Here is a 16582-nt window from a genome sequence, read left to right as displayed (position 1 = left end):
AACATATAGCGCATGAGTATTTGAAACACCACATTCGATCAGCTCATATGGTATTGTAGCGAGGAAGGCTTTAAAATTCATCTCTCTGTCGGTAAAAAAATGGCGAGCAGCATCCATCAAACACACTATTGTAGTGAGGAAGGCTTTAAAATTCATCTAGCTGTCGGTAAAAAGTGGCAAGCAGCATCCATCAAACACACAGCATAGATACAAAACCGTCTGCCGGTAAACCAGCAAAGCACTATAGCACCAGCTCTTTGACTCTTTCTATTCATGACAGTACTTCTGGGTTGCATGGGTGGTCATCACCCGTATAACATCACAGTTCAGCAATCGATCGGTGACATTGGTCCTCAAATGCTATGCTCAGACACTTTACTTCTAATGTCATCAAGGAATGAGCTGAAACTAGTGGAGCTAGATAATGAGCCATCCAAATTCTGATCCTCAACAAGGTATTTCTCGAATTCTGTAGTGTCATCATGTGCTCCATGAATGAAAACCAGTTTGGGTGTTATATTCCTTTCTTGTTTTAGTCTATCGACTGTTGATCTCAGTAGACCTGCCAACATCATTTCATTGTTAGGACAGGAGAGGAGGCGCACATTGGTAGGATAATAACTTGGTGAGAGTGCATGATGAATGAAAGAAAAATATTATTCTCACAATCACGTGGAGGAGGAAAAGGGATTTCGCTACTAGCTGTAGGTGAGTAATACACCAGAAGGTCTTTGTATGCATCAAGAAGAAATATTGGCCTCTCACTGGTTAACACGGTCCGGCTTAGTGATTGATGTACTTCTGCTTCTACATCGGGGGAGGAGTATGAAATCAACGTAGGCCAAATAGCCTGCCGAAGCGAAGCTGGCTCCAGTGCACTGCCCATAAAATAGATGTAAATAATATTGATCCAATGTCGATTGAAATCAAGTTTAGATGTTCCCAGACTAACCACCACAAATTGAACTACCAAAAGTAAGATGAGATGGGAAAAATATCAGAAAAGTAGAAAACCAACACTTAAATTTGAATTGACTAGTCAGATAAGTAGGAGATCAGTAACTATGATCCACGTAAATTATAATGTATTTACACTTTGGTTCAACTACCACCCACGACATAATACAAGCTTCATGCCTGTGGTTGCATCATATTCAAGCTTACATGCATCACCCATATAATGTGCCTCCACATTTACTACTGTGTTTGATACTCCGTACAACAGTCATCCAAATTGAAATATGTAAAACCATACTTCCATAGCTCGATAATAAGAAAATAAAACAAGAAATCTCAATATTTTTTTTAAATGCAGCCCACAGGAGGGATCAGATCATGGGCTCAAAATCCTTGTTCTTCTTAGAAACGTTACAAGCTCTCATCTTTAAGCTCAACAAACTACATAAATTTGTATTTTTCCCTAGCTAGTGCTAAGTTCTATAACAAGCTAACGGTATGCCAGAGTTGTTATTAAGGCACACGAATAGTACCTCGGTACTTCAGCATGAGATTAGTCAGGTTAAGACAGATTAGTTAGGATATCTATTGTTTGTTAGGCTCTCATGTTATCTAGAGTTTGCTAGTCAAGTTGTTACAGACTTAGAGCATCTCCAAGAGCCTCTCTAAATCTCACTCTCTAAATCATCATTTGGAGAGTCATTTGCATAAAAATCGCTTTCTCGTGCGCAGTCTAGAGAGCCATTCTTGTCTTCTATTTTTGGCTAGCGAAAATACGGAATAGAAAATGGCTATATTTGGATAACCATTTAGAGAAGCTGTTGGAGGATAGTTTTTCACCAAAATCTCTATTCCTAGCATTTAGAAAGGAAATAGAGTCTCTTGGAGATGCTCTTACAGTTAGTCAGGTGGCTAAGGTTTATATATGGCCCCTTGCTAGCCCTTTGGAATCAATAAAGTGATAAAGAATCAATTTTAAGACTTTCCAATCTATAGTCTAATGACTCCCCTAGTAGTTGACTACACCTGGCTATCCTCTCGGAAGTGTTTACACCTAATGAACTAGGATTCATTACAGAAGAAGAGACATTACCTCAAGAGGCATTGCAAATATGTCACATAATCTGGATGAATGCCTTCACTGCTGACTTGAAGCAGGGGGCTTAATAGAATAGCAAACACAAACCGTGACAGAGGCTGCAGTTGTGAGCAGTGCGAGAAATTAACATCAATATTATATGTCTCAGTACCACCTCCAGATGTGACGTTCTTGTATGCTTTGTTGTACTGAGCAATGACAACCACCAACCAATCTTGGAGCCACAGCCTTGTTTCCAGCTCATCACTTAAAGAAGCCAAAATAACCTGAAAATGGAACTCTGTTTAAATCTGAAATTGAATGACCTTCTGTGAAACAGATAGGCATGGCAATCATTAACACATTTCTCTTTTTTGTTTTGTACTTTGGTCAGCAAGCTGGAATTTGTATTGGCAAGGGCATATATATGTTCAGAATGCAAAGTGAAATCAGGCAGTCACATACAGTATGTCCCCTTAGGATTGTGCATTGGTAAATGAGATGTTGAGTTTAAACCATGATAGAATTTCTTGTTCTAAATTATGGTTACACTATTTAGTCTTTACCATGACAGTCCAACACTGATCTCTTCTTGCATCTTAACACAAAATCGGACAATGCATTTTTCAAATAGGGGAATTCAACATTTGCTGGACTGAAGAAATTCACTGTACCACTTGGTTACCGATTGTAATTGTAGCAAAGTTGTAGTAAGGGGACAACAGTCACTGCTTTGACAATAACCAAAATCATGTGCTTACAACAAACAACGAATCAGACTTGTGCTCGATCAACAAAATATTGATAAAGATTCTACCTGGTGTACTAGTATTGTCAAAACAACATCTGGATCAACAAAATCGTAAAGGTCCCAGATATTAGCAGTTGTGTTGTACTGGATAGTCCGCACTCTTAGCCTCCTCTCCAACAAGTATTTAGATCTGGCAAAGGTACATTACGTTACAAAATATATCATCACCCTACATTTGTGTATACAAATTTCTGCTAGAATATCAAAACTCAAGCTACCAATCAGAAAATGCCTAACAAGCAAGTTGCATACTAAACATTACAGAAGCGCACAAAGTTTACTTTGTTTATATTATCTACACTGAAAGATGGACATCTCGCACATAAGAAACATACAGCAGGGTGTCAATTAAGATTGAGATTTGAGAATATTTCAGAATAGTAATATTGACACTAAAATGACTAAAACCATAAATGATACATATAGAGATTGCACAGAAATATGAGCACACTACTTGAACATTGGACTTGAAAACAGTAATGCACTACTTGAATGACTGATCACAAGCTGTAAACAAATGTACCTGCTCCCAGAATTTGGAAAATCTGATGTATCACCATTGTGCACAAGCACTGTGTACTTAAATGCAATTTGAATAATAGGAGGCCTTGACTTCCTGCAGGCACAAAAAAAATGGCGCCATAAGAATTTAGAAGATAAATTGTGCATTTACAGAACAGTTCAAACTATTTAGTTGAAGATTTACAGTTATCTTGTGTGACTGATGTAATGGGCTAGTAGCCATACAGTTGCACAGCGGGTTGTTTACTTTTTACATATTAGCTGTTCAAATTTGTTTCTAATGCAATTAATAGTAATTGCAATTAACCATTGCAACATGTTTCTTAGACAACTTTGTTTCATTTTTGTAAGACACTAAGACGTATATGCATAGCATACTACTTAGGCCCTCGTAGGAAATATCCAGTTATGCTGTCTTTCATCATTGTACGGACTCATTTTAGATCCCAAATGTCAGGATGATGTTGGAACATCAATTAAAAGGTTATCATATTCTCATTTCCACTAATTAATATTGGAATTCTCTATTTGCCTTAGATAAATTATAGGCTTCTTGTCCTTTGATTAGTGGTGAAATATTCCATACAAAAGAAAGATATACAAAAACTATGGAAGAAATTATGAGTATAATATGTGGGACATATGGAGAAGGTGTGACATGTCAATGTATTCCAAAATTTCTTATTGATTTGATCATTATGGTGACAAGAAATCGGCTTCCACTTTACCATCTTGGCCAGGCACAAATAAACATGTTATTTTGATCTAAACTCAACTCACTGATAGCCTCAACAGAGGCTTGACATATGAAATCAATTAGGACTTCAATAAAGAAGGCTTATACCCACTGGCAGTCCTAGCCTTCTAGGTCATTCCAGCTAGTAGGGGAAAATCTGATTTTCTGATACAACAACCTAGAAACAATTTTGCGCAACTAATTACTACTAACGACCAAGGATGCAGAATAATATAAGTTTCTATATGTCAAAGTACAGAAGGCAAATCCCATATTACTTATGGTTGGGAAAAAATGAGGGTTAACTTATGGAAAGCATGTATTATGGGAAAGCCTGGAAATAGAATGTTTGTTACCTGGAAAATTGTGAATCCTTTTCAAACTCAAAGTCGTAACTGTATGTAGCAAAAGAGTCACAACAATTTATGTGTTGAACATGCATGTACTGAGGATCTGGGAAGAAATGGCCATACTGTTGAACATAAAAGAAAATAAACATGTCAGACACAACATATGAAGAAGCTGATGTAAGTAATGCACATATCCCTCAGAGTATTTACAGAATCAGCAATCTTGAACTGTGATGATGTTCTCAATCGCATTACGCATCCAAAAGCATAGGGACGACTCAACATCTTGTATCTGAACAAAAGGCAGATAAAAAAAATCAGAGTACTGCACTACTGCTTTGTAGGTACACTGCACTACTGCTTTGTAGCTACTTACTCTTTTTAATGATACGGCAGATCATTTGTTCTTTATCTTGTTTCAAAATCCAAGGATCTAGAAGAATCAAGAATTCCCTATCCATGGTAGCATCAAGTTATTAATGCCATCTTGTTTATGGGTGTGGATTTGTTAGCCTTTACTTTGTATCACCTTGGTTTCGCCATTCCATAATCAAAAGTGTTATGAGACCTTATATGCTACTACAAGTATATAAAACCAGTGCGCATAAAGAATATGCAGAATGCATTCATGTTTTATACATTTTGGTATCTATCTTATAGCATGGACATCTAGGCAGCACACGACCAAGAACTAACATTAATTTTCATCGTGCTGTTTGGGTTTAAGCAAATTCAACATAATCCAGTACTAAAACATTGACCACATAATAAAAATTTGATAATCTATTATTAGGGACAGCTCTCCACTATTGGTATAAAGAAGAATAGCCTAAGCATTTACCCAATAAATCTGGTAAAGGAAACAATAAATCATCTAAATAAAATTTAATTTTAAGTCATGATCTAACTGCTGAATACATGAGAAACATAAAGATGGTGACTAAACTTACATATCTTGCGGAAGTGTTGATTCATCTGTACTTGAATACAGAAACAGTGATCCACCACTCTCAACACTCAGAACTTTCAGGGAAGTAAGGTCAGTGTATTCATTTGTAATTGCAAAAAGGTCCACGCACACACCTGCTTGAACAGCACTAGTAGCCTGTGATATGCCAATCAGATATATTCTAAAATATTCTCATAGTGTATTGACTAATCTCTGTGCAAAATTACCAGATTTTTATAGAAACTTGTCTGCTCCTGCAGTAATACATGATCAGCACCCCTTGCTTTACCAGCATTTTGGTCCTCACTTATATCCAGCTGCCCAGCCCCATAATTGGGTGGACCATTTAAAAATGCAAATATCCTAGCTGATTTTTTAAAAAAGAAAATTATCAGGGCAAGTTATAGGGGCAGACGAGGTCAAGTACCACAGACCCAGTCTTGAAACAAAATAACAAACATTAGTGTGGTAAAAGGCTCAAGGCATTAACATACCAAGCTCGAACGCATTTCCATATTCTGAACTTAGATAGTTGATAAGAACATCCAACGCTACACCAAAACCACGTACATGATGCAATACATGATCCTGTCCATCGTGCGCATTTGCAGCTACTTCCCAGGAAGACATTGGTTTAATTGTTTCAAGTGCTTCAGTAATGCGATCTTTGCAACTATCAATCTGTTAAGATGTAACTTGATATTAGCAAATACAGTACAAGTCAGATGAATATTCTGGGACCAAAAAGCCAGAGCCAAATACAAATAAGGAGAAAATTGTAACTAACAGCACAATTTACATACAGGAGCCAAAAATGAGCAAAGGGGCATGATATCTTCAAGGTCAACTTGTAAGGCACCATCCGAATCAGGAGGGATAAACACATTCTTCACAATAGGTATTGGACCTTGGACATCATATAATCCTATTTTGCTGCTAAATGTCAAAAGTCCAAATAGTGATCCTGGCGAAAGAGCTGCATGGAAACAAAAGATTAGTTTATATATAGCTTTATGAAAACTCCAGGTATTATGCTTCAACAAAAGATTAGCTCCAAGGACTTAAGCTCACCTTCAAGAGCTGCTTGAAGAGCACTTTTGACTAGCTCCAAGAACTCCTCTGAAGCTAAAATGCAATATGAAGAAACAATCATCAGAAACAGCTGAATTTCACCAAAAAGAGGAGGAGAGAGAAAGTACAAAAGGTATAGATAAAAAATCACAGAATGTACTATTGAATTTAAGTTTGTGGAAAACTTAATGATTCATTTATCAGACAAGATAGTATAGCTTAAGCTGTAAGCCTAACAAATTGTGGCTAAAGATTTGACTGGCTAGGAACACCAAAAGTCAAGCACTATGTTAATGGAAACGGATTTCATCATTCAAAGGGAATTTGAAACTGTGTTCATCAATCATCATAATGCTGCAACATTGTTTCCCTTTTACAACTATATAAAAGCAACCAACTACACACCCCCATGGCAATATCAATCACTCTATCACCCATTGGACTAAGTTTTAGCCTTTTAGGGCATGAGCACAGTAGGCACCAGCAGGTGTCAATCTATGACGACCCTCTGCAGGCACTCAATATAAGAACCATAATGTACCAAATTCAAGGCATGATTACCAGTTCGTTGCCATATTTTTTATAGGAACAAAGTCACGTGTACCGATCACTAAAATGCTATGCTAGCGTCAAACGTGTACAGCTTGTGAAGGAACTGAAGATCTTACAGGACAAGTCGATCGCCGCCACGTACACGGGCGTCGGAGCCGCCGCCGCTGCCGCTGCCCCCTCGCCCTCCTCCCCTGCAAAATTCCACCACCACGTTACCGCAATACCGCACCGTACCACAGCGCGCTGCATCCAATCAGAACGGCGAGAGAGAGGCGTGTACCCGGGAGGAGGAGGTCGACGAACGCGGAGCGCATCTCGGGCGGGTCGTGGCCACCGTCGCGGGCGTAGCGCGCGGCGGCGTCGGCGGGGAGGTCATTCTCGGCGCCGCAGACGGCGCAGTTCCAGGACCAGCGGTCGAGCGGACAGAGCAAGCTGAAGTAGGCGAAGCAGGACTGGCAGCGGGGGAGGAGGTGGCCCTCGGCGCCGGTGGCCGGCTTGGAGCCGCGCTCATCTGTGGCAGAGAACGGAGTGACGGCGACGCCCCACGGGATGATGCAGGCCTCGTGGAGCGCGGGGTTGGAGGGGAAGCAGGCGAGGCTCGCGCGCACCGCCATTGCCGCCGCGCGGATTTGGGGCTTGGATCTGGCGACGTGACGAGAGATCTCAGGGAAGCTGTGTGACTGTGTCCCTCGAGTGTTTTGGTGCGGTTTAACCAGTGGGCAGCCGGCGGGGGCCTTTGTGTGCTGGACTGGAAATGAAACACACCACGGAAGCTGATCAGGAGCGTCTATTGTGATTTGTGATCTTGATGGCTGGAATGAACCAAACGATCTGATACTTTTCCTGATCAAGGTGTGGGGATTGAGGAATCTCTAATCACATGGGCTCTGTGCCAAGTATGAAATTTTGACTTGAAGCCAACCGATTTGCATCATCGTATGTATGGCAAAAGAAATGATACTTTGAACGTCTTTGCAAATTTTGCGCTTTTTTATTTATAACTCTAACTTAGTAAGGATTTAGAAGTGTGATTATTGTTTTTGATGTGACAAAACAAGTTGGTAATTGGAGAGGTAATAATTTCTTCAAGGCAAAGTTATGGCTTTGCACATCTTTTTAGTTAGTGTATAAAGATAGCGACAAAGAGGATATGTGAAAGAAGGGGAAAAAAGATAGGTATCTAATACGTTTCAACTTTTTTTTTAATGAAAACTAGAGTTTCTCCTCTCACACGACCATGCCTCTTCTTTGTTAGAGTTAGGGTTACGGGTTGAATTGGGTTTAGAGGGTCATCTCTTCAGATGACTGTGGACATAGGCTAGCTTGTGTTGATTGCGAATGCAAAGGACGACAAGCAAGGCAAAGCGGTGTTAACATCGCCGGTTGGTAGGGTAGAGGACCAAAGAGGTAGGGTGATATGGTAATAGGTGCGAGAAAAAGGTTGCGGGTGCATAGTAGTATGACACGTGTGATAGCGATAATGGCAAAAGGAGCTCGAACATGGGGAAGGAAGAATGCGTCAATTGTTACTAATGTTGTCCAAAGACTAAAAAATCTAAGTGTTAGGGGTTAACGTGTCATCAGTTGTACGGGTGATAAGTTGTCCATGTCAGCCAAGGCGACAAACGTATGGTATTAGTTATATGACATGTCTATGGTAAACTTATCTCTAGTTACATGTGCTAACATCTTATGCGCATGTATGTAGCTACTAAGAGTCGAATCTAAAACATTTTTTGCATGTCTAAGGTGAATGTGTTATTGGTTGCATAGGCAAACCTTTTTGTGCATGCATGTGGCTATGATGGCAAACACATCGTTCGCCTAATACACACTATTTAAATGGTACATTACTTCTATTTGATTGGCCATTTATCCTATTTCAACATCCATTTTACCTGTTAAGTGACCATTTTGCTCGAATTTTAAGTGACCATTTTGCTCGAATAATGACTAAATGACAAGTGACTAGCTATTTACCGTTTAGGAACGGTCAAAAGAAATGGTACTTTGAACGCCTTTGCAAATTTTGGGCACTTTTATTTATAACTCTAACTTAGTAAGGATTTAAACGCGTGATTATCGGTTTTGATATGATGAAACAAGTTGGTAATCGGAGAGGTCATAATTTCTTCTAAGGCAAAGTTATGTCTTTGCACATCTTTTTAGTTAGTGTATAAAGATAGTGTCAAAGAGGATACGTGAAAGAAGGAAAAAATGGATAGTGAATGCATTTCTAAGTTCTTTTCATGAAAGCCTTAGTTTCTCCACTCAAACACCCATGCTCCTACATCACAGCGTTAAATCTTCTTTGTTAGAGTTAGGGTTGCGGTTTGAATTGGGTTTGGAGGGTCATTTGATATCGGGGGCTTCAAGGGATGATGACTACGGCCATAGGTTGGCTTCCGACAATGACGAATGCAAGGATGACAAGCAAGGCAAAGCAAGGATAACATCATCGGCTGGTAGGGTAGAGGATCGTCAAAGAGGTAGAGTAATGCACGAGAAAAGATGTGGGTGCATAGCAGTATGGCACATGTGGCAACAATAATCAGAGCAAATCAGAAGGTGGTGCAATTGTCTTATAAGTGTATAAATATGTCTTGTAGGGGGTACACATATGTGGTGAAATTTTAATCAAATCCATTGTATTTGCATTCGGAGGGGGTGCAAATGCACCCCTAAACATAGTGTAGCTTCACCCCTAGTGATAATGGCAAAAGGAGCTCGAGCATGGGGATGGAAGCATGCGTCAAATGCTACTAATGTTGTTCAATGACCGGGGGAAATCTGAGTGTTAGGGTTACTGCGTCATCAGTTCCATGGGTGACAAGTTGTCCGTATCTAGCTAAGGCGGTGAACATAAGATATTAGTTCTATGACATGTATATGATAAACTTATTGCCCCTTAATATAGAAGGCACTCTTATTCCCTGCCATCCATAGAATTGTATGGTTATCCAACGCATGTGCAACGCCTTATGCACATGTATGTAGCTATCGAGGGGTCAAACTCAAAATATATTTTTACATGTCTAAAGTGAATGCTTTATTGGTTGCAAGCAAACTTTTTTGTGCAAGCATGTGATATGGTGGCAAACACACGGTTTCACCTAATACACCATGTTTAATGTTACACAACGGTATGCTATTTCCATTTAATCATCTGTTTATTCCATTTAAACATCCATTTTACCCGTTTAAGTGGTCGTTTTGCCTGAATAGTATATAAACAACAAATGATTGGTTGTTTACCGTTTAGGATAACACTAGACAAACGTAAAATCAATGCCATGACATGTCTAAATACATTATCTCGGCTGCATGTGTCCATATAGTTCAGGTGGCCACCATGAAGTAAAACTTCCATGCCATAGTGAAGCGGCACTACTCTGATCGGTTTATTAGGACCTGTTTGGAACGGCTTCAGCTCTAGCAACATCTTCATTAGAGGAAATGGAGGAGTACTGAACACCTCAAGAGGAGGAGCCATTTTTCTCATGCAAGAGGAGCCAGAGCCGTATTTTGTGTAAAAGTCAGAGCTACGATTTGTAGCTCCTCACAGTTTCATCTGCTTCGAAGGAGCATGGGGGAGGAGTCATACCAAACATGCACTTTATTTTTCATGGAAAGGCGGTATATGCTCGCTTGTCATATTGCTTGTAGCTTTATTACTACACCAGACAATTAAACTTGTCATTCAGTTTTTTTTTTCTGAAAAAAAGAAGTAAAACAAATTGTCTCTCTTTTGGGAAATGTCATGTAAACTTGACTAGAAATGGTAGTTTTCATTTTCTAGTTGAAAGAATGAAAAGGAGTCTAATCCTGGAATCAAAACAACGGAAAAGTGTTCAACCCATTTGTCATTATGACCTGATGATTGGAAGCTGACAACGATAATGCTATGCTTCCCAACATAAGAAGTTTGCATTATCTTACCCATCTGGTCATCACGACGTATGTGAAAACATTTATCAGGTTCGAGTCAAATGGAAAGGAGATCTGATGCTTCTTCCTCGTCAGCGTGTTATAAATCACAAAACCTGAAAACCGTAAATTTGCTCCGGTTCCGTGTTTAAAAGAAGACCTGCTTGGTTCGTGTTTATTGTCTTTCCGTGTGAGAACAACGGGACAAAGACGTTTATTTCTGCAATTCTTTGCATTATCAGCGGCCAGCGGGAAACTCAAATGTAAGGCAGATCGACACTGGAGAGAAGAGAGCAGACACATCTCAATTCCCAAATCATCAGCACATAGTCCACGAGAAGCAATCAAATTACATTTGATTAAATTAGGTAATTAAACTACACACGCAACAAAATGAATCAGTTCGCTGTTGCCGAGAGCAACAAGCACTTGGCAATTCGCAATTCGCATATATAGCAAAATCAAAGAGGATGCCTATATTATATTCATGTGTTTCATGACCAACTATAGCACACGGTTGTTAATTCTATGTAAAACACACGATTTCTATGAGAAACAAATTCAGTTGCTCACGAATTCTAACACCATTTGATCGCCAACGGCCACCATGCTTATTGCATATATTTTATAATAAAATTGTAGCTGCAATTTTCTAATCAGATTATAAAAAACCTGATACACAAAACTATACAAACCTAACGAAATCTAATATATGTTGACACAAAGACAATTAATAAATCATAATTTTTTTTCTATAGTTAGGCAAGGACAAAAAATAATATAAATGTTGACATAAAGACAATTAATAAGTCATAATTTTTTCTATAGTTAGACAAGAATAAAAATAAATAATATATTATAAAATGAGACGATTTTTTTCTATAGTCGCTGTTGTCGGGGGGAGACGATGAAATGAAACGAGAGAAGACTTGCAGAACAACTTGTCAGCGACAAGGAAAAAAACAGATAGCTAAATCGGTGGGGATGACACAGTCAACTATGGACAGACCCAGCGATCTGATGATCAGAAAACCGTGTGCCGGGAGAGAGAAAAAAACACACGGTTGTCGGTTATTAGCATTATCGAAAGCAGCCGGGTAGACAGGCAGATCAACCCAATGGAACACAGCAATGCACACCTTTCACACCACCAATCAGTCGCCAGATCCACCCCACCGTTCGCGGCGGCGATTCACGAGCAGATCGGGCACCGGACGAGGCCGTTCTCGTTGCACTCGCCGCACTTGACCGTCTCCTTGCGCTCGGCGTCGAGCACCTTGCGGCTGCCGTTGCAGTCGCGGCACATGACGAAGCGCACGCTGGCGCAGCCCGCGCACCACACCCGCGCCCGGGGCAGGCCTTCCAGCAGCGCCTTCAGCTTGCCTTCCTCCTCCAGCTTGGCCACCTCAGCGGCGCCGCCGACGTGCCTGCCCCGCACGAACACGGCGGGCACGCGCACCTCCCGCCCGCCCAGCAGCAGGCGCAGCTCCTCGCGGTAGCCCGAGTCCATGGACACGTCCCGCTCGATCACCTTCACGTCGTGGGCCCCGATCGCCGCGCGCACGGCGTTGCACTCCTCGAAGGTCCTGCGGATGCCGCGGAGCGTGGTGGTGTAGAGGACGACGGCTTCGGCGCCACCAGGCGGGCACTTCCCCTCGGCCACGATCGCCGGCGGCGCTGCCTTCGGGTGCTTGGGCTTCTCGGACCCTACCATCCGCTTGATGTGGGCTCCTTCCTCCGACAGCTCGCGCTCGATGGACCCGAGCAGCTCCGGGTCGAACAGAGGGCTCAGGCTGCGCCGCGACGAGGACATGCCGGTGCCGCCACCGCCGGTCTCGGCAGTGCCGGGCTTGCGGACGATCCGCGCGCTGCCCGGGGAGAACCTCTTGGACGCCATCGACAGCTTGGAGTTGTCGATGGAATTGTACGGGCGGAGCACCCTGTCGCTGTCGATATCGCCGGGCTTGTCCTTGTCCTTGTCCTTGTTGCTGAGATTCCCCGAGCAGCGCTGGAGCGGGCTGTTCTCCTTCCCCGGCGTGTTCTTCCGCCTCGTCGCCGACCTCTTGGGCGACGGCAGGGCCATAGCGATGACCCTGGCCGGCGACCACCGGCCCGGCTTGGACGGCTTCTTCGCCGGCGGGGACCCGGCCGCGGCGGCGTAGGCCTCCTCGAGCCCGGCCATGATCTCCCACGCGTTGATGACCTCCAGGCCGGACTCCGGCTTCCCCGTCGCCGGCTTCTTGTCGGCGCTCGGGACCGCAATGGGCGGCGGACGCATGCTGGCTCGCTTCCACTCCTTGCTTATCGGCTTGTCCTGCGGCGGCTGCTCCTCCTTCTCCACCTCTTCGTCAGCAGCGGCGGCAGGTGCGAGGACGGCTCCTCCGTGCTTGGGGTGGAGGTCGAGGACGCCGTAGGTGGTGGAGGTGAGGGAGACGACGTGTTCGACGCGGCCGCGCACCGTGGCGCGCCTGCCGTCGCCGCCTGGCCCCGGCGGGAGGAGCTTCGAGGAGATGCACCCCATGGACACTGGCTCGCTACGACCCACGCGTGCCTCTCGGCTCTCGGTCTGCCTCTGCTCTGCTCTCTTCTAACCGCCGCGGCTTTCGCAGCTTTGGCTTTCGCTTTGAGGTGTTCGCTTGACTGGCTCCGGGGAGTGGCCGTTTTGAGGGGTTTGAACTGTGCAACGGTCATGGAAGGGCAGGGCTGCTGGAGATGTCGGTTTCTTTTCCTTAATTTTTCTCGTGCTGGTGGGACGTGGTGGGAGATGCCGATGCGGGGTTCATTCCAACGGTCGGCTGTGGCAGAACCAATGTTTTAAATAGCGGGCTAAGCACCTTAGCGGCTGTCTCTCTCAAAGGCTAAGAAAGGCTATAGCAGGCTACATAACCGGCTAAGCCATTTAGCGGCCGAGAAAAAAAATATGCCAAGTATTAGGTATTAAGATGCCAACCATCATGTCTCAAGTATAAAAAATTGACAAAGCAGACATCATTAATCAACTCACATAAATCTAATCAAGTATGAATGTTGGCAGTATGAGCAACGGCAACAGAAATCACTGCCATAATAAGATGGACTTCTGCATTTTTTTCCATCATGATTTTTTTTTCATCCTGAACATAAATCAAAAGTTCAGAGATGCAGAGATGCTCATCGGTATAGTTTAATCACGAACTTGAGTACAGAGATGCTCATCGGTATTGCTTTGTTCATAAAGAACCAAATCATATCTAATCTAATCGAAGGCTGCTGACAATACCTGGCCAGCGCGCAGATGGCCCAAGGTGGCTGCGTCCGCATCTTCCTCATGGCTTGCAGCTCCTGTTTCGTACCTCAGGCCAAGTCGTAGGCTCGCAGCCGCCCGCCGCCACCGACCCGACGTCGTCGTCGCCGCCGCCAGCACTTTTGGTCACTGAGATTTCAAGAAGAATGACAACGTAGCTCAATCCACCAGCTCTATCGAGTTGTTTTGGGCCTGCGCGATTTTAGCCCAACAGAATTCAAAGCCCATGTCGATTTTGGTTGGATAGCGGTGCTAAATGAACCTTGATTTAGCGGATTTCGCACGCTATTAGCCGCTATTAGCGTCAGCGATCTCATAGCGCGAAAAGTGTCGATGCCTAGCGGCCGCCCTGCTCAACCGCTATATCCCGCTATAGCGGACGCTATATCCCGCTATTTAGAACATTGAGCAGAACGGCAGGGGAGGAAGGCGCAGAAACCAAAAAAAAAAAAAAAAGTGGCGCTGCCTGTTGGAGTACTGAAATATGGGTGTTTGGACTTTCAGGGTGAGTTTGGTTGGGTTTTGGTTTTGGCTTTTGATCCTAAAAGTCAAAATCTTAATCAAAGGGTTGTTTTTGGAGGCTGCTTTTTCAGAAGCAACAGCTTTTCCGTAGTACATTTTTGAAAGCTGGTTTGACCCTGCTTTTGGCTTTTGGCTTTCTGCTTTTCGAAATTGGTGGAATAAAAAGCTCTTTCATAGTTGTTTCAAGAGAGATAAAGATAGAAGGTATATTTTATACTTATTTAACCAAACAGCTTTCAGTTTTTCTACAGCTCACAGCCCACATCAGCTTTCCCACAGCTTACAGCCCACGGCAGCTTTTTTTCCACAGCCACAGCTCAACCAAACACACCTAATCTCGCGCGAGCCCAAAAGTTTGTGACTTTTTTCTAGGGAGGAAATCTTTTCTTTTCGCAGATTTTATCAGTTTGTCACTTGTTAAGCCCAAGCTTTTTTCAACTTTTCAGCTGAGCGCCTTCATCTTGAGAATTTGTATAAATAAATAAAGGTCAAATTGCAACGGATATATCCACTTGAGTGACAAAGAAACGGGACAGAGCCGAATGTCGATACACAAGGCACGAGATGCAGCTTGCAAACAAACAGAAAAAGGTCACACAGGCACACACGTACACACACCACACGACAATAGAACGGTCAGGAGCAGGTCCGAGGAGGGAGACGGTGCTGCATTGGCAACCGTGGTCCGTGGACGTCGTACAAGGCTGCCGCCGCCGTGCCTCTCGAAGCACGTACGGGAGGACATTCAAACCGTCCCCCGCGCCATGGTCTCCGGCCACCGCCGCGAAGCGAGGCGCTTCACGTCTCCCAGCCCCGGCGCCACCGGCCGCGGTGGCGACATCACGGCGACGCGCTGCCGCTGAGGCCCCGGGGCCGTGGCCTTCGAACTTGGTTCGCTCGCGCGGCAGAGGTGGCCATCACGATCATTGCTGTCGCGACATAGGCCAAGAAGCGCGGTCCCCAGGCTCGCCCAGCACCCGCTCCCTTCCTCTTCCTCTTGCGAACCACCGGGCGGCGCCGCGGCAGACGTCTCCGACAGTACGGCCCCGAAGCAGGACACCTTTGGGGACACGGGCTCCGGCCCCACGGCCTCGCTCGCGAAGACCCTGGCCCCTGCCGCCGGCCGGCGCCACGCGCGGGCGACGACGACGCGGCCGGGAGCGCGACCGCGACCGCGACGCTCCTTGGCAACCACCTTGCTCGCCGGCAGAACACCGATGACTACGGCGGTCTTGCTGCTGCTGGCCGTCGTCGTGGCCGGCAACCTCCTCGAGTCAGCCGCCATCGGCGCGCCCTTGCGCGTCGCCGCCTCGGCGGCCGCCTTCGGGTTGGAGCTGCCCTTGGTGGACCCGTCCCGCCGCAGCGCCGCGCCAAACAGATGGGTCAAGCCGACGCCGTCCGGAACCCGGAGCAGGACCGACTCCGCTGGCACGCCCGCGTCGTCGTCGGCACGAGGGCTGGCGCTGCCAGCACCACCGCGGCCACATGATTGGACGGCGCTGGCGTCGGGGAGCGCGGCGGCCATCTCGCACGCCACCTTGGACATGGACTCTGCGAAGCCGGAGCCGCGGGCGCCGACGCAGAAGAGGTGGTCCAGATCGATCGAGCTGCAGCAATCTTGGCTGCTCGCGAGTGAGTGCGAGTGACTGACAAGCGAGGAGTTGGGCGCTCTCGCCTTAAAAGGTGACGACGCGCCAAAGGTGCGGTGATTTTGAAAATCTTGCGGTGGACGGTGACCGCTGGCAAGTACCCGTTGCGAATTGCGAGGGTAGTTGAGTCCGGGTTATAAGGTGGTTACGGAGGCTAATGATGGGTGTCTTGTGT

General features: G+C 44.7%; 3 protein-coding genes across 3 annotated transcripts; all 3 read right to left on the bottom strand.

Moving 5' to 3' along the window:
• Positions 1-126: 126 nt before the first annotated feature.
• On the bottom strand, positions 127-7772 carry LOC136496489 (protein transport protein SEC23 D-like). The gene is made up of 14 exons (XM_066492190.1): positions 7307-7772; positions 7143-7217; positions 6475-6528; positions 6207-6379; positions 5898-6084; positions 5631-5770; positions 5405-5559; positions 4665-4746; positions 4461-4576; positions 3370-3462; positions 2853-2976; positions 2051-2322; positions 667-878; positions 127-562 (listed from the first exon to the last, which is right to left on the bottom strand). The coding sequence occupies exons 1-14, from the start codon at positions 7638-7640 to the stop codon at positions 354-356; spliced, it is 2226 nt and encodes a 741-aa protein (XP_066348287.1). The 5' UTR covers positions 7641-7772; the 3' UTR covers positions 127-353.
• Positions 7773-11938: 4166 nt separating this feature from the next.
• On the bottom strand, positions 11939-13624 carry LOC136498620 (uncharacterized). Its single transcript, XM_066494508.1, has one exon. It carries the CDS (start codon positions 13472-13474, stop codon positions 12146-12148), a length of 1329 nt encoding a protein of 442 aa, XP_066350605.1. The 5' UTR covers positions 13475-13624; the 3' UTR covers positions 11939-12145.
• Positions 13625-15260: 1636 nt separating this feature from the next.
• Positions 15261-16381, bottom strand: LOC136495182 (uncharacterized). The gene has a single exon (XM_066491169.1). It carries the CDS (start codon positions 16302-16304, stop codon positions 15504-15506), a length of 801 nt encoding a protein of 266 aa, XP_066347266.1. The 5' UTR covers positions 16305-16381; the 3' UTR covers positions 15261-15503.
• Between the last annotated feature and the right edge of the window lie 201 nt (positions 16382-16582).

This window comes from Miscanthus floridulus, chromosome 12, assembly GCF_019320115.1.
Source record: "Miscanthus floridulus cultivar M001 chromosome 12, ASM1932011v1, whole genome shotgun sequence".
In the NCBI taxonomy this organism is placed as follows: domain Eukaryota; kingdom Viridiplantae; phylum Streptophyta; class Magnoliopsida; order Poales; family Poaceae; genus Miscanthus; species Miscanthus floridulus.
Note: the sequence above shows the minus strand (reverse complement) of the source record. Positions and strands in the feature narration are given on the sequence as shown.